Source organism: Megascapheus bottae, chromosome 4, assembly GCF_031878675.1.
Source record: "Megascapheus bottae isolate mThoBot1 chromosome 4, mThoBot2.hap1, whole genome shotgun sequence".
NCBI classification, from domain to species: Eukaryota; Metazoa; Chordata; class Mammalia; order Rodentia; family Geomyidae; genus Megascapheus; species Megascapheus bottae.
Window position 1 is genome coordinate 15,501,788 of NC_143512.1, and position 25,538 is coordinate 15,527,325.

Genomic DNA, 25,538 nt, shown 5'->3' on the forward strand with positions numbered 1-25,538 from the left:
CTATTGCAATCCTCTGCTAGGGGAATCCTAGGTGTGTACTAATTATTACAAATGAGGGAAACCATGGAGCCCATGTTCCTTTGGGTCTGGCTTAGTTCACTTAATGTTATTTTTTCCAAGTCTTTCCATTTCGCTATGAATAGGGGGATGTCATTCTTTCTGATGGCAACAGGGAATTCTATTGTGTATAAATACCACATCTTGATCCATCATCTACTGAGGGGCATCTGGGTTGATTCCATATATTAGCTATGGTGAACAATGCTGCAATGAACATCATTGTGCTAGTATGCCTTCTATTCTTGACACTTAAAGGTACAGCAAGAGCATGACACTTCTCATATTTCTATCCAGTGATAGGAAAGGAATCCAGGAAGCTGATCTGAAGTATCAGAGAACAGAATAAAGCTACTTTCTGCTCACATCCTGTGTGGACCAAATGAACCACTCAGTAACTTGTCCATTGCTATGTGTGGGAATACCCATAACCGTGGATAGATTCTAAGCATGATTGCATTACCCATCACCAGAGTTCTCAGGCCATTACCCACTCCATTTGAGTCTTAAACGTTTCCCCCATAGAAGACCTCCTGGTTCCTTTTAGCTTTGTAGTTCTGTGATTCCATTTTATGGCTGAGCCAAGGTTTGATATGCACATAGAATTCATAGTTGTAAATTTTGTTTACACTCAAACTTTTTCCAGAAGGGACAAAACTAACCAAACCTCCATGTTCCATTGGCCTTTGCACTGCGTTGCACTAAATATAGCATTAAGGTTTGCTTGTTCCTTCAGTAGTTTTCCTCTTTGCTATACTTTATGTAGAAAAGATTAGTGAGGTGCAATACTATGAGCACATGTATTTTCTGACTCCCCCATATAAATTCTGCTGATTCAGTCAACATGTGGTGTTTATATTTTCTGGATGAAAAATCACAGGCAAATGAAGTTCCAGAAAGTAAAAGGAATAGCCAGTTTAATATAATCAAATATTATAGAACTCTTAGACATTTTGGAATTTATGAAAGAGTTCTGCATTACCTCATGGGCATCAAAAAGTAGTCCCAGTTTGTTGAATTTTAAGTTTCTTCCTAACACAGCTGTTGTCTCAGTTTACATAATTGTCTGTAAATTCCTGTCTGTCTCTGACATGCCCAGGAAAGAGTCGACACGACCAAATCATGTCTTTAACTAGTTGAGCTATTTTAAATGATACCAAAAGGTGTGCATTGTAGTTCACCTGAAATGAGATCGTGATTAGAGTAGCATAAAGCAGACAGAATGAGTGGGCAGCAGATATTTTAATCTGCTTGCTGCTTTGCTAGGCTTCCTAAAAACTCAAGTATTATAATAGAAATGTTTTGCTATAGATCTTTTTTTTTTTTTCCAGTCCTGGGCTTGAGCTCAGGGCCTAAGCACTGTCCTTGGACTTTCTCAAAGCTAGAGCTCTACCACTTGAGCCTCAGCACCACTTCCAGCTTTTTTCTATGTATGTGGTACCGAGGAATCGAACCCGGGTCTTCATGCATGCTAGGCAAGCACTTTAACCACTAGGCCAAACTCCCGGCCCTGCTATAGATCTTTACTTGCTTGGGTGTATGTTAGTTTTAAATTCGGTCAAACATTCAATCTTTTTCAAATAAAAGGCTTTCAGTTTAACACTGTACACAAACTACCCATTCATACGCAGAGCACCTGTCTTGTTAAACTAGAGCAACAGTAGCAAAAACTGTAACACCCCAGTGCCCATAACCTGATAGACTTGTTATTTTAATCTACTTTTCATTTAAATATTCACAAAGTTTCCTTCACTCTCTCTAGCCTAATGGTTTAGTTCTCACCAGAGATCATCTTCAAATTCACCATGCAACCAAAACCTCAGAAATCTCAGTATCCAACACCCAATGCCCCACTGGAACACAATGTGTTGGGAAGTCAAATATAATAAAATGCCTTTTCAGAAATCTGTGTCTATTAGTTCCATTTTTCTTAGGGTCCGAAGACTTGCTCCATGTAACAGTGATTAATGAGGAACAGTTGGATAGCGTGAAGTAGCTGTTTCAGAGAGAAGTTTGTTTTCAGCCTTACTGGACTGTTAAGTGCTCAGATCTAGCTAAGTGATATGGAGGGGCAGTACTTACTGTGAATTAGAAGGTAGCCAGAGCACGATTCTTTATTCTAGACTTCTGATGGTGTTATTTGTGGCCACATAGCACATTTTCCATGGATTAGTGTAGCCAAGGAGCCACATGTGATTTAATGGAGCAAGAGCCCCATCTATGTGGTCATTGTGATTGGTTCACTCAGGACAAACTGGCCCCAACCTGGGCCCGGTGGAGCCTTTGTGTGAGACTTGCCTCTACTTGGGTCAAGAAAACTTCTTCTGTCTGTGTGTTCTGATAGTGGGAGGAGGGCTGAGTATTGTGCCTGCAATACACCAGGAGGCAGGACAGAAACAGGACAGGGGACAAGTGCTGGTTTTCCTTTAGGTCTGCATCTAGATCTGACTTCAGCTCTGCTATACATCTCCTGTTTTTGTTTGTTTCATTTGTATCTATTTTATTTGTCCCAACACATATAGCCTTCAAATAAACATTAAAAAAGGTTTTGCTATAAAATGTATCTACTATGTACTTCCACCTGACATGCACTATGCACTTCTTTAAAAAAATGGATTTTATAGTAATCCAAGTCATCTATCTATCTATCTATCTATCTATCTATCTATCTGTATATACCAAGATTTTTCTGAGTGGCTACCTATTCTAAAACATAGTGGCTTAATGGCATTTGCTGGGAAGTGAATGAAGCTAGATCAAATTATGTTGAGTGAGGTAAGTCAAGACCAAAGGAACAAAAGGCACATGGTATCCTTAATATGTGGATATTAGATCCACACAGTACAAGAGCAATGACTCAATATTTGGGTACCCAATGTTATGGACATGGTATTGGACATATAAACATAACTACATAGACATAAAATCTATGATGGGCTATATGCTCTATAGACATAATGTTTTATTTTTTTTGTTTTTGTTATTTTCGTTGTTTTTTTTTGCGAGCCCTGGGTCTTGAACTCAGGGCCTTGGGCTTTCTCAAGGCTAAAACTCTACCGCTTGAGTCACATCACCAGTTCCTGCTATTTTCTATGTATGTGGTACTGAGGAATCAAACCCAGGTCTCCTGCATGCCAGGCAAGCACTCTACCACTAGGCCAAACTCCTGGCCCTAGATACAATGTTTTATTACATAGACTATTATGTATTTATGACATACAAACCCTCAGCTTAATTTTAGTTATGGTCTAAAATCTAAATGCCAGTGATTGTATATAGAGATTCCTTTCTTGAATACTTGTTTCTTAAACATGACATTTGAAATAGGATGTAAAAATGAAAGTTAATAAATAAAAAAATAAAAAGAGAAAAAAAAACATAGTGGCTTGACAAAGCAACAAGAATTTAATTCGCTGGTCTTTGTATTGTCTGGGTAATTCGGATCTGAATTAGGATGAGCTAATTTTCAGTGGCCCTGCTTGTGGGTCTGGAGTGTGTTGTTGGGTTTCTCAGAGCTGACCAGTCTAGGGCAGCCTCACTCAGAGGCCTGGAGTTTACTGGTCTTAGTGGCAGGATACACAGAAGTGACTGGCCATGCATTACCATCAGGCTAGCCCTGGCTCGGTCACATGAACGTTGTAAGTGAGACTGAGAGTGAGTGATGGAGGGCTGCAAGTTCTCTGAAGGTTCACACTTGTTCTTGACACATCAGTCCTTCTGCACTATTCTTTTTGTTTCAGTTGAAGGAATGCGAATCTTTGTTTTTGGTGGGTTTTTGTTTGTTTGCATTTTGTTTTTGTTTTGATAGAAGGCCTGTGGCCTGGGCCTTGAACCTGTGATCCTCTGGTCTCTGTATCCAGGGTGCTAGGATTACAGGCAGTAATCTTGTTCTTAATGGGAGGAGCTGAACCCAAAGTGAACAGATGCAGGAAGGCATGGGATAACTCATCTATTAATGCACAAACTTCATTGAAGGTCATTCAGTTACAAAGCAGCAGAGACTGGATTTGAGAGTTATTCTTCTGACTGAAAATTCACTGTTCTTCAACCTTTTTCTCAAGACTTGACAATAGATCCATGTGGTCCACGTGTCACAATCGAATTAGCTTCCAAATTCTTATCCTTAGATTATTTTTAAATAACCTTGGAGTTATTCTGAGTGTCCTTTGTTATAATAAAGATCTTCACTGTCCACAAATGGGGCATGCTTGGCTAACACTACATAAGCAAGTTGAGTCTTATTGAGATCCACAACAAAACCAAGGTTCCCAATTCCATCTGTATCATAGTTATAAGGAGAAATACCAGGTGTTATTTTAGAAAGGCAGATGAAGTAACATGGAGTACCTAGTTAACTTGTCAGCAATATAGGAAGGAAAGAAATGATTCTTTTGAGCACATGCCAACAGGAAGCTGGAATCTGGGGAGAGGTGGAATCTGTAGATGAGGAAGAATGTTGTCTACAAGCAGAGGAAAGAAATATGGCGTTCAGCCTCACTCCCGGGATCCTAAGGAAGCAGCCATGGCAGTGGCTTCCACTGAGAACCTTGACAGCCCGTGGGCAAGGCTCTTGGCTCATTCCAGAGCAAGCCTTCTCCAAGTCATTGCAAAGAAGCAGAGCAAGTGTAACAGAGCCCAGAGCCAAGGCCCACAAAGCCAGGAACTGCATTGCAAGTCTTAATGGAACCTCAGTCAAAATCATTTTGTCACTTCTGAAACAATTTAGCTCAAATTTCTCTGTCATCCTTGGCTCACCAGTGCTAACACTGTTGTGTACATTCTTCTAGATTAATCTTCAAGTTATTTGTGGGTAACATAGGCAACCTTAGGACCAAAATACAAACATGCATAGATTTTTGGGTAGAAAGGAAAGTCAGGAGGGCACAGAAAGATATAGCGAAAGGCCGGTAACAGTGGCTCATGACTATAATCCCAACTAGTTGGGAGGCTGAGATCTGAGGATTGCGATTTCCTGACAGGAAAGTCCCTGAGACTTATTTCCAGTCAATCACAGAAAAAGAATAAGTGGAGCTGTGACCCAAGTGGGAGATCACTAGACTTGACCAGAATAAAGCTCAGAGACAGCTCCAAGACTCAGAGTTCTAGCCCCAGGACCAGAAATAAAAAGTTACAGTGGGTACCAAGAAAGCAGCTTCCAGGAATTTTCCTTTTATTTAAGTAGGATCTTCTCTTAGAAGGTAAAAGTTGGCAAGTAGAACTGAGCACTTGGGAACGTCTCAAAGATCATTTGTTTAAGGTGAGATGTCTGAAAACTTACCTTTGGGACGTAAGCATCAGAAAGAGGTGTTCAAATGTTTAAATGAGACAAGGAGGTGGTTGTTAAGGAAAGTAGATTGTGACTTTCAAGCTACCTATGGTGGAAAAGGTAATATTAGTATGTGTGTGTGTGTGTGTGTGTATGTGTGTGTGTGTGTGTGTGTGTGTGTGTGTGTGTGCGCGCATGATTGCATGTGTATACGCTGAAAACTGATCCCAGGGCCTTGACATGGGAAACACATGCTTTAGAACTGAATTATACCCTTAACTCCTATATTGTTTTAAAATGCCTCATTGTCTCCCATTTTCATGTCCTTTCACCATATGGGTAAAGATGTTGCCTTGAGCACCTGCAGAGGTGCTGATTTGGAGTGTGGGGTGTGGAAGCATGGGGATGGGAAGAGCTTCAGTATATTCCTCACCCTTCAGAACCAGTCTAGGTTTAAACTCTCCTGGGGGATTTAAGTGATTTAGTTTAAAAGATTGTGCATTCTTACAAGGAGTATTGTAGAATCACTTTAGTCCCCTCTTTACTGCTAGTTTCCATATGCATTCTGGTAGAGGAGAACCTGTACAGAGAAGTTGGGCCTTTCATTGAGCCTTTAGTATAGGGTGGTAGTGCTGACATTCCTAGACTACATGTCATCAAACACCCATTCTTTCTGCTATCAGAAAGGTATATAGTATTCTAACCACCAGAGTAAAATCCCCAAATCACTTATCAATACAGACGATTAGAATTATAGATGTCATTTTATAATATTAAAGAAAAAAGTCAAGGAAATTAGAAGACACCAGATTGATAACCATTAGGTAAGTAGAAAGTAATTTCTGAAATCTCCCTTCCCCAGCTCAAGTAAGGACAAGCCCATTTAATCACAGATATGAGCTGCAGGAATTCCCTTGTTTACTACCAGCCACTGGAACCAATTTCACTTACAGTTTTGTCCAGTGCACTAAATAAATTAGAGGAAATTATGTAATGGTTGGAATTTTACTATGATGTGTCAAGAATTCAGAGATAACCAAAGAATCACTAAGTCTGCAAATACTTTTTTTTTCAGTGATTGGCCAAAGCCTTCTAAATTTATATTTATAGAGGAGGAGAAAAAAAAAACAATCATTAAAGAATACTACATTTTTATTTTCAAGTTCTAGCTAAAGAGTTTTTAAAGACTGGTTATTTGGAAAGGTTTCCTACCTTTGGTGGTTGTGTTAGCAATTTTTCAGTTACTGTAACAAATATTGGAGACAATCAGCTTATAAAGATAAAGGTTATTTTCGCTCACAGTTTTGGAGATGTGAGTACATGATTGGTTGGTCTCATTGTTTGGGGCATGGCAGCAGCAGCATGAGGCATAACGATTCACCTCATGGTGAAAAGAGGAAGAAGAAGAGACTGTAGTCTCAAAGTCTCCTTGAGGAACATACAGCCAATGATGAGAAGGCTTTTCAGGAGTTTCTGCTCTCTTAGGTTCCACAGGCAGGCCAGGGGCCAAGATTTTAACTCATGGGTCTTTGGGGAACACTTATCCAAATAAGAGCAATGGCTTGGACATGTTTCCAAAACCAAAATATAATCTAGGTGCCTTCTGGAGTCTTGTTAATGAATTCAAGTGTTAATCTTTACAAACTGCTCGATGATAAGATTTCTTACTTTTGCTGTCCACAAAAGGAAATCGGGCTGTGGCTGTTTCTCTTTAGTACTTGAATCTCTGAATTTCTCTGATTGGCCCCAGGCCAACTTCAGTTAAATATCTTACTTTTTAGAAACATGGTTTTTATTTGGGTACAACAGATGGTCAGAACAATTTTGAAAGACAGTAGAGCACATTCCCAATTGATGCTTCATGCATCTCTCCTTCCTCTTAACATCTGTAGTGGGCTGGACCTTATTTGGCAAAAGAATTGTTGTAAATGAAATAGGTTAAGAATCTCAGAATATGATTATTCTAAATTATCCCAGGGAGCCTTAAAAAAATAACAAGCATCCACATTAGACACATGTAGAAGAGGAAGCCCTGGAGAGGGGAGGGAGTGGTCTTTCTACTGATGTCCTTCTTTGGTTCTAGGATCCATTTCAAGGTATCACCCAGTGCTTGGTTGTGATTGTCTATAGTCTCCACCAATGAGTTTCCCAGGCTTTCTGTTTGTCACGGCATTGATAGTCTTGAGGTACATTGCACAGTGACCCTTGTTTCCTCTGCCCCTTTTTTCATAATTCGATTGGAATTGAATTAGGGAGACAAATACCAGAAAGTGCCCTTGTTACTATACCAAAGTAAAGGATGATCTCCATGATTTATCATCCGTGATCTTAACTTCAATTACTGAGGTAAGAGCATGTTTTCAAGTTTATCCACTGTAAAGGTACTATCTACTCTTTTTATACTCCATTGCTCCAAAGCAAGTCTAAGTGCAGCTGATATTCAGTAAAATAAGAAATTATTAAGCTTATGGTCAGCATGTGTATGCATGCATACTCATGCATATTATATGGACCTTATTTGTAAGAAAGTTGTCTTTATCTTTCTGCCTTCCCTCCTTTTGTTGTTTCCTTTCTTTCTCTCTTTCTGTTGATAATTTGCCACTATCAATGTATGCATATTTATAATATAATACATTTAGCATAATCCAATGATCTATTACAATATTATTTAGATGCTCAAATTGTTACAGTTTTTATGTCACTTGTGTTTTATTTATTTTTTTACTTTTCTTTTTGGTACTGGTTATTGAGCCCAGGATGTTGCACTTGGTAGGCAAGTGCTTGGTCACTGAGCTACATCCCAATCCTTGTTTTTGTAATATAGTATTGGTTTAATTTTCGTTCTGTTCTCCAACTTATTAATAACCTATTACTCTGTAATAAATTGCTCCCAAAGTCGATGGTTTACAATAGCAAACATGGTTTTTTTAGTTTTCATAGTTCTAGAAGCTGTGTATGGCTTACTGGATACCTCTGGCTTATTGGGTCCCACACAATTCTGCCATGAAGGTATCAGTAAGAACTGTAATTATTTCAATTCATTTTTTATTTTAAAAGATTTTATTATCATTGATTTTTTTACATCATATTTCAAATATCATGTTTAACAAACAAGTATTCAAGAAAGGAATCTCTATATGCTATCACTGACACATAAATTTTAGATCGTAATTAAAATTAAGCTGAGAGTTTGTATGTCATGGATACATATTGATCAATATAGCATTCTGTATATAGAGTATAAACCCAATCATAGATTTTTATGTCTGTGTAGTTATACTTTTATCTCCAAGACTGTGTCAATGACCTTGGGTGCCTGAATATTGAGACATTGCTCTTGTACTGTTTGGATCTCATATCTACATATCAAGGAGACCATTCACCTTTTGTTCCTTTGGTCTTGACTTACCTCGTTCAACATGATTTGATTTGCGCTAGTTTCATCCACTTCCCAGTGAATGCCATTATTTTATCTTGCCTGTTGGTTATGTCAAATTCCATCGTGTGTGTGTGTGTGTGTGTGTGTGTGTGTGTGTGTGTATCTGCCATTTTTTGTATCCATTCATCTGTAGTGGGGCATCTGAGTAGTTTCCATCTCTTTGCTATTGTATTTCACTTCTTTATAGGGAAAAATCTTCTTCCAGGATCACACACATGGCTAGTGGTAGCCCTCAGAACCTCACTGGCTACAGATACATCATTTAGTTCATTGCTCTGTAAATCTCTTCAAAGAAGAGCTCATGACAGTTGGCTTCTCTTAGAATGAGAGGGAAATCATAGTCATTTTGTAACCAAATGATGGACATGATATCTTATCACTTTTGTCACTTTATATTTGTCACAAGTGAGTCACTAGTTCAGCCTACACTCAAAGAAAGAGGATTATAAAAGGGATGAGTGTGAGGAGGCAAGAATCATGGAGGGTTATTTTACAGGCCACCTACCACATGCGGTACTTGACAGTCACATCAAATTGCTTCAGTTAATTGGAATGGGCAAAGGGAAAAAAATGAAGTGGGACGCATCAAAACAACCTGCGGATGGATTGAATGCTTTATTTCTAATAACGTTGAATATGTTGTCACTTAACGACATGGTTTCTCCCTTATTCTTCTTATTGGTAATTTACATATTTATATTTTTCTTGAATGTCTTCATTCACTCTTTCAGGAATACATGATAGGAAGCTTCCAGGCAGATATGACATTTCGAATGTAGGATGTGGGCTATGTGAGCTTTTTGGGGAACAATTGTCTATGCATATTTAGGTCCTACTTCCTGTCACCAGGTTTCTGCGCAGCATGTCTATGAGCCTCAGATCCATAACCCCTGGACTCTAGGATTTGTGCCTGTGATAAGAGGCAGTTGTTGCTCTTAGGGAAGCCATTGGATTGTGGTGAGGTCAGGTGGAAGTGATTCAACAAATATGCATCCTGGGGGAGCGAGCAGAAGGAAGAGAGGGCAAGGCAACTTCAGGAGAGCCCATGAATGCATTTGAGTTCTACACGTACCAGGAAGGCAGGTTTCAAGGAAGGCACATGGAATATGATTTTCAAGTATCTTTCTCTGCTTCTGAATTTAGAATGGACTTTCCATTTGCAGAAGAAGGGACTGATCCCAGCAGCAGTTCAGGCCCTGCCAGACAGCACAGCTGGGCACTTACCCCAGTCATCCTTCTCAGATGCCTTCACTTGGGCAGCTTATATGGCAGCTCCCCTGACAGGAAGATCCTGGAGTCCTGCCAAAAGGACATCCTCTTAATGTGCTATGAATTCGTGCAGTGGCCTGGGCCACAGCCAGTGGCCATTCTTTTGAGGAAGGAGATAAGATTACTCTCAACCTTAGGAAAGCATGAAGATGATGCATTAAGACTCTGGAGAAGCAAAAGCACATTTCCCATTTTATTACACTTATAAGAAAATAACAGTTTTTTCATTCCTTTAAAAATTTCACTGTCAGGATAATGTATAGAGGGGTTACAGTTACATTCATCAGGTAGTGGGTACATTACTTCTCGTACATTGATACCCCTTCTCAGGTTTTTGTCCCATTTTCCCTCCTCCCACCTCCTCGCAATCATCTTGTTTCCCCCTTCCCTTCCCTATTTCAAATAAACAATTAAACATATATTCAATATACCAGGTAACAAAGTCAGTTACAGTAACAACATGAGATTAGCCATAAGGGTAGAAAAGAAGAGAAATAACATAGTACATTAAGAACAACAATCACACAAGATAAACCTCTTGTTTCCATATATTCTTTTTTGGCTAAATATTTTATTTTATTTTTTATTGTTGGGATAATGTATAGAGGGGTTACAGTTACATTCGCCAGGTAGTAGGTGCATTACTACTCACACATTGATACCCCTTCTCATGTTTTTGTCCCCACTTTCCTCCCCTCACCTCCTCCCAATCATCTTGAAGAAAATAACATTTTAGTGACAACTTTCACCTAGGAAAAATCACTGGAGGAATACCTGACTCATTAGGTTCCTAGAACAACATCCCAGAAAAGAGAAAACCAGACACACGGAGACATGGACACCTTCAAGAGTCTAGGCCTAGGAGCTAGACGAGGAGTGCAGTAGTGGAGCATGCACTTCCCATGTGTGAGGCCCTGGGTTCTAGTCCCAGCAAAATAAACAGATAGAAAAATCAAACAAATCAATTTATTTGTGAGTATGGTCCCTGTAAGTTCCAATTCTCCTTGTTTTTGCAGATCTCTGAAGCTTGGTTCCAGTGTCACAGATTTCAGGATAGACGTTAGGATGGAGATTCAGACCAGGAACTCTGTTCCCATCGCTTGCTTTCTGATTAACGTCAGCAACAATTCTTCTCCTGTCCCACACAGGGAGTCATTCAAGGCCTCCTCTTTGTGCAGTGAATAATGGGTGAGTCTGAAGGGCCATTGGTGATTGGTTGTGGGGGAATTTCATGAGTAGCCCCAGATGGGCATTCTGAGGGGAAGAACTCACCTGGACCCAGTTATTTGCCGTCATCTCTGTAGATCCTTACTCCTGTCATTGGGGGCTGCTTTATGTATCTAATTAGAGTTTAGACTCAGGTCTCTGCCTGGGGTGCAGGTATATTTGGAAGGAAAGTATGGTGAGAAGTAACACCTGGATGCTAAGTAAAATTTCTTTGAATTGATGTAAACATTTAATTCCACAGGAGAAGGTGGTGGAGTAATATAGTTGAGATACTATACTAATACAGTTGCTTATTTTCTGTTCCTTTGGCAACCCTTTCCTCTCCCCATTGGAACAGATGGACAATTCTGAACTCATCACCTCAGGAAAAGGAAGTGTTAATGTAGAAAGCGTCTCCAGAATTGTGTTCCAAAATTCTAAGTCTTTAGAGGACTACGAGTATTTGAGGGATGAAAGGAATAATTAGAAGCTCGGAGGAGAACTGGGATTTCCCTAAGATTAGAAAAAATTTTCCTAGACTGGAGAGTGAAGAGGCAGAATTAGCTGAGCCTCTGGTAGCTTGTAGACAGGACTTCTGAGCCCGGTTGCTTGGATGTCCTCTTGGAGGAATGTCTTCTCTAGTCAATGTCACCCAGTGGGTCCATGGATGACCTCTCAGCTCTTTCCAAACACAAGGGGAACCTGGGGACCTGAAGCAGCAATGTTCCCATGCGGTGCTCCCTACATCCACATTGTCCCAGTTGGCCTATGGCCATTGATGGATACAGGTCTCCACCAACACGCTCTTCCCAGTGAGTGAGCTCCATGGCCCCTTCCAGTCAGGTGGCTATCTCTACCACTTCTCCAGTGCCAGGCCAGAGGAGGAAGGAATCCTTTAGCCCGAATCATGCTTTGGTATCAGTATGCCTACAATGTAAATGTATCTGAGGTCACGATGGTTCTCTGAGGTCGTGCTCTAGTTCCAGGCACGGGGACCAACAGGTCCTTACTCTTACTTGCCTCAGTGGAAACTACAATGAGGCTCAGGGTAAATTTTTATAAGAATATAATATAAAAGTTTATACATTTTCATGCTGGCATTAGGAGTTCTCTGTAACCCCCATCGATTTTATGACACTTTGTGAAGACCAGAGCCTGGCATCGTGTTGCTGAGGCAAATGTGAGTCATGTTCATTGTAGTAGCACTTGGGGCATTCCTCTGAGATGTGCTCAAATCCCGCTACAGTAGAACATTTTCCCCAGGAAATGTATCAATCTGATACAGACTCTTGAATCATAATCTCTCTTTTCCTCTGACCATAGTTCTTGCAACACAGTCATACAAGGAGACCTTCATGTCAGATAGCCATGAAATGAACGCTTAATGAAACTCTGTGAAAGTTAGGGTAAAACTTTCTTTACAAAGAAAGTTTCTTAAATCTTCAGTTGACTAGCATATGAAAAAGTACACTGTGTGTAGGGACAGAAAAAGTTTGTTAAAATCCTTGAGCCACCGGAAAGGAAATACAATATATACCTTCTAGATTATATACTTCCTCATCTGGTAGTAGGAGCAGAATGTGGAACAAAGACCTGTTTATTACTTCCCTAGTTTTCTCTTGTCCTCCCTTTTTATGGTGGCAATCTTTTATTTTAGATCCATTTTTTATTAAAGAATTTATTAACATTGATTTTTACATCATATTTCAAATGACATGTTTAACAAACAAGTATTCAAGAAGGGAATCTCTATATACAATCTCTCTCCCTCGTTTGTTAGAGCAGTATTAGAACTGTGTTAGACACTATTGGAACTATTGGGAAATATCCAGGAACTTCTTCTCAGAGTATGTACAGTGTCACTCCTGACAGCATAATAAAAGTGGTAGTATAGAGATCTCATCATGACTTTGCACCACATTTCTGCTCTGAATCATTCACTGTGGCCTCATTCTCAGGTTTCATGGGTTGGCAAGATGACTGTCGATACTAGGTCCACATCTTCCATGCTGAGTCCAGTGGAATGGGGCTTGTCTTTGGGAAGAGGTCCAGAATATCTTGCATTTCACTGCAACTTGACTGGCTCCCAAGTAAGGACCATCACTCACTGTGAGTGGTGGAGGAAATAGATGGTAAGAAGAGGATTGTGGAGGGCTGGGAGTTTGGCCTAGTGGTTAAAGTGCTTGCCTAGCATGCATGAAGACCCGGGTTCAATTCCTCGGTACCACACACATAGAAAAAAGCCGGAAGTGGTGCTGAGGCTCAAGTGGTAGAGCTCTAGCCTTGAGAAAGTCCAAGGACAGTGCTCAGGCCCTGAGCTCAAGCCCAGGACTGGCAAAAAAAAAAAAAAGAAGAGGATTGTGGAATACAGTAGTATTCCTTGATCTGCCAGGCCACTTTCCAAGACCCCCAGTGGATACTTGAGACCTCAGGTAGTCGCAAACATTTTCTGTACATACTGTGTTTTCCTATATATAACTACCTAAAACAAAGCTTAATTTATAACCGTAAGATATTAACCCCAGCACCTAAAAATAAAATAATTATAATTATATTGCTGTAAGAGCTATATGAATGTAGTCTGTTTTTCTGTCTTGCCTCTGCTTCTGCCTCTGCCACTGTGTCTGTTTTCAGTCTGACTCTGTCTTTTTTGTTCCTCATTATTCATAGAGGATTGTTTCCTGAATCCTTTGAGAACATAAACATCCAGAGATGTTCCAACTTCATGGAGGCTCCAATGCACTTTATTTCTAGGTTGCATGCTATACCTAATACAATGCAAATGCTGTATAGTTATTACACTGTGGTTTAGAGAGCTACAAAAAAAAGAAAAAAATTGTTCATATTCATTAAAGATGAATTTTCTGCCTACAATATTTCTGGTTCATGGTATCTGTATGTGGTGTAACCCGACTATATTGTATACCCCCTTCTTCTTTTGATGGTATGCCTCCATAATGAGTTGAAATGAAGGAAATATGTAGGCATTATAATGAGGCATTGGGCTCCTAAATAAGGGTTACTGAACACAATCACCCCACCACTGTGACAGTGTACCTGGTAAATATCAGGCTACCAAGTAACCAATGTGTTCGTACATAGGTTATGGTGTATGTGGGGTGGATACCATGGTCAAATGGGTGATTCAGGTTCTAGGAAAGGAGCATAATGGTGACATTTAATGAAGCGAATCAGAATGCTATAATTTAAGACTTAGCTTTGATTAGTGATGTATTTATTAGTGATCTATTTCTGGGATTTTCCACTTAGGTTTTTGCATTATAGGTTTGTGAAATCTTGGAAAGTAAAACTGTCTCGATAGGGAGAAATGCTGTGTAATTCTTTTGATGGATCCTGTCTCAGTTGTTTCTGGACCACTGGAGACAGGTGTGCAGTAAGTTTATTGCAAGCACCTGCACAGGATACAAAAATTATTTCACAAAGAAATACTGGAATAATGAAATCTTGAAAAAGGCAAATGAATACTAATTACAACAGTGACATTCTGAGTCATGTGCTGGTGGCTAACACATGTAAGTCCTAGTGACTCAGGAGGATGAGATCTGAGGATCAAGGTTATAAGCCATCCTGAGAGATTCTTCTCTCCAGTTAATCAGCAGAAAGCTAGAAATGGAAGTGGCTCATGTAGAATGTCAACCTTGAGTGAAAAAGATGAGAGGCAAGAGTGAGAGGCCTAGAGTTTAAACCGCAGCATACACACACACACACACACACACACACACACACACACACACACTGATTATATTCTGCAAGGTATGTTAGATGACTTTAAAAAGGATTTAGGGTAAGAGAAGTGAGATCAGAGAGGTAAAGGCTAACTTAGGTGGGTTTCAATACAAAGGACAGAAGGGCAGTACACTTAGGACAGCCTGATGTGATATGAATAAAGATAGACCTAAAGATTGGCAGTAAGGAATTTACTTATGGTTCTTACTATAATTTGTATCAGAATGTTCCCTATAGGCCCATGTATTGAGCCTGTGCTAGAGGTATTATAATCCCTAGGAGGTGAGGCCTAGTGAAGGAAGCTTATTGGAGCTTGAAGAGAGTATTGGGACACTAGGCACTCTGCTTCTTCTTTCTCTTAAATCTCAGCCCTGAAGTGGATGGGTTTCCTTTGCCACATTTTTCTGCCATTATGTGTGGCTTCACCAAAAGACCCAGAATTAATGGGTCAACAAAACAGGGCTGAAACTTACAAAATAAACCTTTCCTTTTATAAGCGATTGTCTCAGCACTTGCTTTTTGACAGCAATGTAAAACTGATTAACATAGTCCTTACAAAGATTTTTTTTCCCCAGAGCTGAGGACTGAACTCAGGGCCTTGCACTTGCCAGGCAAGGACTCTTCTGCTGAGCTAAATCCCCAGCCCTCTTGCAAAGATTTAAAAAAAAAATTATTGTTAGTCCAAGGCTTTTTACTGTCTTGCAATATTCAGAGGACCTGAGAATGTAAAAGAAGCCCACTTCTAGAGCCCACATCTAGATAAAGAGTTTTACCTAAGCATGTTAGCAGATTTCCAGTGATGATTACTCATGATAGTGCGTTATTCCTTGCTCTCTTTTAGGTTCTCTCTTTCTTTCTGGCTTGGGGTAATTATTTTTAAAAACATATAGAATAAGAGAGACATTAGGTCTTCCAACGATTATAGGAGCTTCCTCCTGTGTTTTGGAATAGTAAAATTGAAATTAATGGGAAAATGACAGAATCAGAGATATGCTTTATATGCTATGAGCAAAGGCCAGCTTATTAATCTAGAGCATTTGTATCCTTCATTCTGAAAACAATTATTAGCTGACCTAGAGTTTCCAGAATTTTGCTGCTATGTAACATGAATAAATTGTCCAACTGAGTTTCTGCAGATTACCTTTAAAATTGCAAAGGCACAAAAGTAAGAATATTGAACATTTTGTGTATTGTTAAGTGAAATCAATAATCTTTAACAAGTTCATATTATTATTGTGTATAACAATCTATATTATTATTATTATTTATTGTATTGAAATTCACAGCAAGTAGGATTGAAATCTTAAGGATGGGAGCTTCTTTTTTATGAGAGTACTAGTTAGTCTTGCATTTGTTTTTGGAGAGCTAATCACTGTCATATGTTAGAACGACCAAATGAGTGATGTAATTTAGACTGCCTGTTGTCCTGCCAACTGCTCCAGGATGCCTCTTCCCTTCCCACAAGCTTTACTACAATTTATGCATATATCACCCAGCAGTAACTTCTGACACAACTTGTTAGTCCTTGTGTCCTTAACCTTATTTGTCACCTATATAGGTTCTGTCTCCTTTCTTTTAGAATTAAACTAATAAAAATAATAGCAAACCTTGATGAAGAATGCATTTAGAGAAAAACAATTAACTCAACCAGCAAGGAAACAAGCAGAGAGTTGATCCTTAGCATGAAATTACAATGGATGGTTAAATCCACTATAAATGATAGATAGTTGTATTTTCTTCCATGAGACATTAGATGGAAGATTGTACTGCTCTGATAGGCAGGATAGTGGAATGGAGATGACCAGAGCAGAAACAACTTAAACTTGAATATTTTATGCTCTTTTCTTGTGTCATCTCTTGTTAGTCTTATCCAGGAAGATACAAAGTTCAACCTGAGTGGCTCAGATAATTATATAGCTATAACCCATGTATTTTCTACTTTGCAAATGAGAAACAATAGGCCAAATTCTATCACTGACTTTTTTCAGTGTTGTTATTTACATATCAGTATTTATTAGAAGGCATTTGATAATTATAAAAACTGACACAGAAATATATATCATGATCAATGATTTGGTTATTTTTTTGAAATTCTTTCCCCTGAACCTTTGTGCCCTGTGTTACAATCTTCTTTATTTTGCATGATTTTTCAAAGAGCAAAGCAAAGTATTATGAGGATGTTGGAATTTGTCAATGTGAGTTTCAAAGACTTAAATGTCCTATATGTTCAAATGTTAGAAGTATTTATTTTAACATAGTACCCTCATATACTTTGATTATGGCAGATTCTTTTTAAAAAAGTTCATCTGTTTAAGTGCTTTTTCATTTATTTCTTTTTTGATCTTAGGAATGGTGAAGTAATTGTCTTTAATTTACACCTTCTGTACGGTTCAGCAGGACCTAACATTAATCCTTTCCTTTACCAGGCATTTGTGGCAGCTGTACTATTAGGTAACCTGTGGCTTCCACATATCCTCTTAATGAACTTCCATATTTCCTGCTGTATTACAGTCTGTCCTTTTGGCATCTTTAAAACTTTCTACACACTTCTTTTGGTGCCTATATTTACTTGAAGAAGGGTTGGCTGAAGCAACAGACATTTTTTTTTTGTCAGTCATGGGGGTTGGACTCTGGGCCTGGGCATTGTCCCTGAGCTCTTCAGCTCAAGGCTATAGCCCTACCTTTTGAGCCACAGCACCACTTCCCATTTTCTAGTGGTTAATTGGAGATAAGGGTCTCCAGTGTGTCCAGGCTGGCTTTGAACTGCAATCCTCAGATCTCAACCTCCTGATTAGCTAGGATTATAGGCATGAGCCACTTTGCCCAGCTCAGACAGTTATTATTCTCATAGTAGTTGAAACTAGAAGTGTGAATCTGGATATCAGCAGGGCTGGATTTTTCTGAGGCACAAGGTAAGACCTGTTCCAGGCCTCTCTCCATGGCTTATAGATAATTATCTTCAATGTGTATGTACACTCAAGTGTGCTCATATGCTCTGTAGTTTCCGTTTTTGTTTCTCTATCTCTTGCTTTTCTTAGAAATCCCCCAGTATGGAATCATTGGGACTCAATGTGATGATCTTATCCAATCCTAATTAATGCCCAAAGGTCCCAATGAAACTACATTAAGGTTGTTTCTTCCTACTAAATACTTCTCAGTGAAGGTTCAACTTCAACATGAATTTCAGAGGGGACAAACAATACTCAAACCACAGCAGCACTATGTAGGGAGAGAAGCCTAAAACAAGAATAGGATAGGTGTTCTTTTAAAGCCTTGAAGAGTAAAGAGGAAAGAGTTAGATTTTCTCGTTAATCATATGACTATATTTTATTCACATATGCAATACATGCTCCATTCCCACATTTCAGCATGGTATTACATACATATATGTTGTTTCATGGTAGTCAGTAATTTTGTTTTGAAGTCAAGTGTAAAGAGAGATCCTCAAACAACAATTATGAAAGATTGGGCAATAATTCTGAAAGTCAAAGGGGAAAGAGCTTCTTTGGAGTAATTATAAAACATCAGCATTAAGCCAAGAAGTCATTTACTAACAGGTAGATGATTTTAGATTCTTTATAAGTAGCTTTTATTTTAATGCCATTGGTTTCTCCTCTGAATCACATGTTGCTGCTATTACATATTTTTACCATTATCTAGCGAGCATTACTTAGGCAAAGGCTGGTGAATAGCTAAGTACTCTTGAAAGCCCATTTTGCTTCATTTATTGCTGAATATATAAGATGTTATATTATGTTTTTTAGTAGACTCTTAGAATTTGCTATATCAGTTTGATAGATGGTTTTTTATTTTTATTTTTGTTTCTTTTCATGCATTTTAATTGTTGTTATAAAGATGATGTACAGGGGCTGAGAGTTTGGCCTAGGGGTAGAGTGCCTGCCTAGCAAGCACGAAGACCCAAGTTCCATTCCTTGGTACTGATACCACACACATAGAAAAAGAAAAGGCCAGAAATGGTGCTGTGGCTCAAGTGGTAGATCTTTAACTTTGCGTAAGGGGGCAGTTTAAGAAACACTAATCACATCACCTCTGACATTGATAAACATATTTTGATACTTATCTCCAAATTTTAACTCAAGTAAATGAATTTGTAATTCCCTAATACCTCTGTGCTAAACAGGACACAATGTTTATAATGTAAACAGCTCTATGCATTACAATTCCAGATTTTTTTTTGAATGCAGATTTTAGGATCTCTAGGGAAATACTTTTCATTAGTTCCTCTTTAAAACAATGCAATAATCCTTTGAAACATTGGAAACATTCAAACCTAATTTTTTTTCTTGAAGTTCAAACTTAGATTTACCCAATTGCCTTTGTGTTTTAAGTATAAATTTATCCATTGTTTTACATACTATGCTGACAATTTAACACACACACACACACACACACACACACACACTCCATGCTCAAAGATCTTAAAGCATACAAATATCAGCCGTACATTTTCTGGAAGTTTTAGTGTCAAGAGATTTTTAGCCAATCTTATTTTTGCAGGTGACAACCAAGTTTTAAAACAAAGCTTTCTAACAAGGCAACTTAGCTGAAATTTATTTTTCCAGAGCTTGTTTCTGATATCAGACATATTACTTTTTGCTGATGAAAGTTGGGTGGGAGTCTTAAACCTAGGAGAACTAAGACTGAAGTCTGTGTCCTGCCACCAACTGTCTCCAGACTGTCACTTCAGCAGGTTGTTAGGAAAAAGGAAACTAGACTAAGCCTGCAACTGCTTTGTCTGGCCTTGGCTCACCTGGATTGCAGCCGAGTAGGAGGGGCCAAAACTTTTACTTCTCAGAAATATTTAAATAGATAAAAAAGATGTGTGTACGAGCACACACAGAAAAACCACAAGGATCATGTTTAGAACTGGTACCAATTTCAGAGACAAAACTGGACAAGGAAAAATACCCAAAGAAAAACATGTAACAAGAACAAGACAGAAGCAGAGACTTTTAAGTAACTCCTAAAATTCTGATGGCATGTGTAGCCTTAAACTACCAGAGTGAAGGAAAGACCATAGGGCCCTGAACTCAGGGGGTGCCTACCCTAGGGAGATTTCCGTTCCCTGGTACCCAGCAGGCAGAGGCTATCCTAACCTACCTACAAAAAGCTCTCAAACAGAACCAGACATTGACTCATAACAACAAAATTGGACTCAATCAGTTACACTTAACACAAAAACATGAATTCAGATGAATGTTCTCACCAAACAGCTTATTTAGATTTAGACATGTCTTGCTGATGGGACTCTCAGACAAGCCCGGTTATGGACAAGAAACCCAAAAAGGGGGGGGAGGGTCAAGGCGTCCCCTGACCACCCAGGCCTTAGAGAGCTCGCTGCGTCCAGCTTTTTCCTCTCTGTTTTAGGCCCACAGTGCACTTTCAAAACAAAACCAAACAAAACACAGACATACAGGGAGTTGGCTGATTTTTACTTACCTCCGGAGGCCTTTGCTTTTCACCTGGGCATCTTTCCCAAAAAAGTTTATTAAGAGGAGGGGTGGTAAAGACAAACTATTGCTTATCCAATGAGTGAAGGGGAACAGGAAAAAAGAAACAAAAACAACCCTTTATCTCAATAGCATACAAATAATTAGGAACTAATGAAAGACTTGGGAGCCCTGGTTGGGCTGTATAAACCTGTATTTTCCTGACACTTTTGATAACAAAAATAGGGAATTTTGAAGCTGTTTCTATACTAATTTTCATAGCTCTGATTTTTTTTTCTTGCCAAAAGGCCACTGCTCCATCCATACAGGATCATGTGATTTCCAAATTAACTGTGGCCCCTAGAATTGAGGGGCAGTTTAATGCACTCATCATAGAATGCCGCAACATCCATATCTTGTCTCATCCTAGAGATTATTGGGCAGATCCTCTTTAAGAACAGTAGCTGAATGGCAAGAGGCCTGCTGTTTGCTAAGGAGCTATTAGGAGGAACATAAATCCTGGGAGGCAGTCTGAATTTCAGGCAAGACATTGCTGTTGCCCCTGGCCTCAGCTTTGTCATAATAGGCTGCTTGTTATTGTAAAAACTTTACATATATATTTTTTCTTTTCTACTTTACATTTTTCCTTTACTAATTTACATTTTTTTTCTTCATGGACCTGTATTGCAAGCAAGCTCTCTGCAGTGGCCCCAATGTGGATCTACGAGTTGCTTTTTCTTAACCTGTGTTCCTCCTGCCTTGAGTGAGGACTTAAGCCTGTGGATAAACAATTCATGTTTACTAAGTGTTTGTCCTATATCGCGTGGATTCTCTTACCTTCTGGACATACAGCACAGGTGGGTTCGCTGTGGTGGGTGACAAATAACTGCTTAGCAGTGGCAATCTGGTGAGGCAGCACTGCTCCAGTGGGCGACGCGTTCAGTTTGGCTTCCGTTCCTTGGGCCACACGTTGGCCGCCACTTGCCCCTGGCCTGCAGGGTAGTCAACTGGAACTTGAGGAGCAAACCTGAATGAGAGAGACAACAGACACGAGAAAGGAGACCAAGACAGTATTCTGATCAAGGTCTCAAAAGTTTCTTTTTACACAGCTGCTTATATATGCTTCAGTGAGAAGGAGGTTAACCCAAGTGGGTTGCCTATTAACTACCATCATGTGCTTGAGTCAGGTTTGGGACATTAGAGAGGGTCAGGCTGTTCTACCAAAAAGGATATTAGTCAAGTTCTTTCTCCCAGACAAGATATCCCAGACTGGTCATCGTGGGGTAGAACAGATAGTATTTTCAATCAAAGTTTTGCAGTTAACATCTATTTGGTTCCCGGCACTGGCCACTCAAAGCCTTTTCAAATTCCTAAAGAAGCTTTGCCCGATCCCTCTGGACAACACAATATTCCCACAGCGGTGTAGCTTCCTATATGCAGATTCTTATCCAAACCCTTTAGTGTACATTTAAAAATTGAAGTCCATCCTGGGACCTGTGCTAGGGAATGTTATTCCCGACACTTGCACTATTCAATCTGAGAACCTTGCTTAGAAAGTGGCTGACATGACAGGGGACAAGGATGAGCTATGGCATCCACACATTGATGCTGAGGTCCTGCTTTCCAACAATATGCCCTTTGAAGCCTGCTGAACTCCCAGGAACCCCACCAGAATCCAGTGTTCACCAAGCCATGCTGAACACTAGGTTCCAGTTGGAGGGCCCAAGGCCAAAGGCAGCCTGGTATGTCACACGTGCTGCCCTGCTCTACAGGACTTCTCTTACCAAACACTAGTTCAAGGACAAAGTATGGGAGGGGCACCTGGGTTGCTTGCATACCTTTGCTATGGTAAATAGTGCTGCAGTACACATCCTTGTGCTAGTGGCTTTAGTATGTTCTTGTTTTGGCAAGATTGGGTAAATGCCAAGTAGTGGAATTGCTGGGTCATAGGGGAGCTCTATGTTTAGTCTTTTTTTTCCCAGTCCTGTGCTTAGCCTCAGGACCTGAGAACCGTCCTTGGGTTCTTTATTTTCCTGAAGGCTAGGGCTCTACCCCCTGAGCCTCAGCACCATTTCTGGCCTTTTTCTATGTATGTGGTACCAAGGAATCGCATCTGGGGCTTCCTGCGTGCTACCAAGCATTCTACCACTAGGCCAAACTCCTGAGCCCAAAGGTTCCACTGTTGAGAAACCACCATACTGCTTTCCACAGTGGTTGAAAGAGTTTACACTCCCACCAACTGTGTAGTAGTGATCCCTCCTGGCCACATCCCCACCACCATCTGTTGTTATTAGATTTCTGGATCGTGGCCATTCTAACTGGAGTGAAGTGGAACCTCCGAGTTGTTTCGATTTGCATTTCTTTTAGGGCCTGAGATGGTGAGCATTTCTTCATGTGCCTAGAGGCCATTGTTATTTCTTCTTCAGAGAAGTCTCCGTTCAAGTCTTTGGCCCATCTTTGAATGGGATGGTTGTTTCTTTGAAGATTCCTTTTGGAGAGATTCCATTTCTTTTAGCTCTACATATATTTTAGATAGGAGGCCTTTTGTTGTATGGCTAGTGAAGATCTTCTCCCACTCGGTGGGCTTTCTATTTAACTTGCCATACTAAAGCTCTGCAGTTTACTGCAGTAGCATTTGTCCAAACTTGCTTTAATTTGCTGTGTTTCTGCTTCTTTATTAAGAATGTTTCAACGTCGCCAAGGAGGCGTAGTGTATCTCTAATTCTTTTTGTATAGTTTTCAGGATATCTGCCTTTCCCTCAAGGTCTTTGATCCATGTGGGGTTAATCCTGGTGCATGGTGACATAGAAGGATCCAACTTTAGTTTTCTGCAGGTGTTTATCCTGTTCTGTCAGTATCATATGTTGAAGAGGCTGTTGTTCTTCCATTCTGCTTGTCGGTTCCCTTATCAAAGAGTAGGTGGATATAGGTCATAAAGACAATTTTTGCGGGGTGTGTGTGTGTGTGTGTGTGTGTTTGCACGCGCACGTGTTCGCTTACCTGCACATTGAACCTCTGTGTACACACTTCAAGGCTTTTTACCCATCAGGTTTCAGTTTCTTGGGTTTTCTGTAACTTGCTTCACTTACGGATAGAAGCTCTTTGGATATTTTACCAACTGTTAGAGTTCTGAGTAGAGCAAAGAGAACCCTTCCCCATTTCTCTCCCTCATCTGTCTGTTTCATGGGGATCTTTGCATGGGCAATCAGACGACACTCTCCTACAAGAGGAATGTGACCCGGACTACCAGTAATGTATTGTTGGAAACTTGTCATGCTTTAAAAGATATCTCTCACCAATTTCTCCATTTCACCCTCATTGACAAGTTCTAGAACTTTTCTAAACTGAAACCAGGCTCCATTCCCGAAACATGCTTACTTTTTAAAAATTCAATTACTCAAATTCATATAAATACTATTTTGGCCTTAAAACTGAAAACAAATTATGTTCTAAAATGTAAGTACCAGTGATTGCATATAGTGATTCCCTTCTTGAATAATTGTTTGTTAAATACGTCAGTTGAAATATGATGTAAAAATCAATGTTAATCAATTCTTTCATAAAAATACGAGATAAAACACTCTCATTGCTAAATGGCACAAACACACACATCACCATTTTGATGTGCAACTACCCCAAAACATCATTTTATCTGTTCCTTGATGTCTTCTCCCTATCTTAGGTGAAATGAAATGACGGTGAATTGAGACACACAGGGTGCATGATTAGAATTATACCCAGGGCCCTGGTGGAAAGGGAACTAGTAACTAGGTGCCTCTCAAGAGATAGCTGCTGTTAGTTTCTTGTGATAACTACACATGTGAGAACACACCAACATCAAATGCAGCAGAATGCATGTTCATACTGAGGGTTCCTGGAGAAGATGAAGCTCCCATACGCTAAGGCTTCCATTGTGTGTCATAAATTTCTCTTAGGCATCAGGAATGGTATTAATTATGTGTCACATGGGAGAAGTGAGGAAACACAAATTTATGTATTCAGATTTTCAAGGAGAACCTTAGGAAAGGCTCTCACTGAACAGTCTACTTTGCAGATTCTTTCTCACACACAGACACTTGCATGTAAATGGAAATGTGTATCTATACATACTTATCGATGCAAACATGTTTATGCTTAAGCATATAGATTCTATACATGATTTGTATATGTTTATATAAATGAATTTAGAGAGAGAGAAATACACATATCTCAAACATATACAGGTTTGAGTATATAGAGAGCGGCTGTCCTCTTCTTGTCTTCGTGATTTCTCTCTGTCGCTTTATTGCCTCCTTTTCAACTGCCTTCTAAGTGAGTACCTGAATCAAGGGCTGAGAGTGTGGCTCAGGTGATAGAGCACCTGCCTGGGAATTGCATGAATCTTCAAAGTATCCATGATACACTTTGTATCTTCATATATTCACATATTTCCCCATTTCTCTCATGATGGAGAACATTTCCATCACGTTATGAAGAGTTGCTTTTGTTCCCCAGAAGGAGTTTCTACTCTAACTTGCCCCCTTTCCATTAGTTTTGCTTCTTGTCTTACATCTGTCATTGTAGACCTGAATTGCGATGATGGAAGGTAGTCTAGAAATGGTCTTCGAGTGCACCTGACCCGCAGAAAGAAAAGGGAATCGCAGAATCAGCAGGACAAAGGACAGAATAACAGGAGAATGAGACTCACTAGACAGTAAGTTGGAAAAGAGCTTTACAACTTGAGGGTGGGAAGGGGATGGGAAAGGGAAAATGGAAGAAATTGAAGGAGTGGCTAACGCTGTCTGAAAAGAAAAGTTCTCATGACCTTATTTCTGCAACAGTAACCTACCTGTTCATCACCTTTGCAATAACTTAGGGACAAAAATAAACACAGAAATCTCCTACAAGCTAACCATGTTTGGTTCTCTCTCCCTTCCCTCTTCACATCAGAGTGCTATTTCGATGTGATTTTGTGGACTGATCTTTCCACTTGTTTCTTCACTTTGTTGCTTAGTGGTATGCCATCAGGTGACTATCCTAGTATTCCCTTACTTATTCTCCTCGGGACGGGCAACTTGAGAGGCTTTCACTCTAGAGATCTTACCAACACAGCCACTTTGGAATG

General features: G+C 39.7%; 1 protein-coding gene across 22 annotated transcripts in view; it reads left to right on the forward strand.

The window, feature by feature from the left end:
* The window catches only part of Epb41l4a (erythrocyte membrane protein band 4.1 like 4A), a 773,501-nt gene that overhangs the window by 217,195 nt on the left and 530,768 nt on the right, over positions 1 to 25,538 (forward strand). For 11 of the 22 annotated variants that reach the window (XR_016535219.1, XR_016535218.1, XR_016535226.1 and 8 more), the window contains exons 23-24: positions 11,048 to 11,219; positions 24,998 to 25,127. The exons of 3 other annotated variants lie outside the window; for them this stretch is intronic. Coding sequence is in view for 2 of the 19 variants with exons in the window: in XM_090331497.1 (XP_090187623.1) it covers positions 1,820 to 2,053 (234 nt within the window). In the remaining 17 variants the exon portion in view is untranslated. Of the gene's footprint in view, positions 1 to 1,819; positions 2,262 to 11,047; positions 11,220 to 13,195; positions 13,370 to 13,907; positions 14,075 to 24,997; positions 25,128 to 25,538 lie in introns of those variants that run through there. 8 more of the 22 variants (XR_016535222.1, XR_016535227.1, XR_016535228.1 and 5 more) reach the window with 8 other exon arrangements.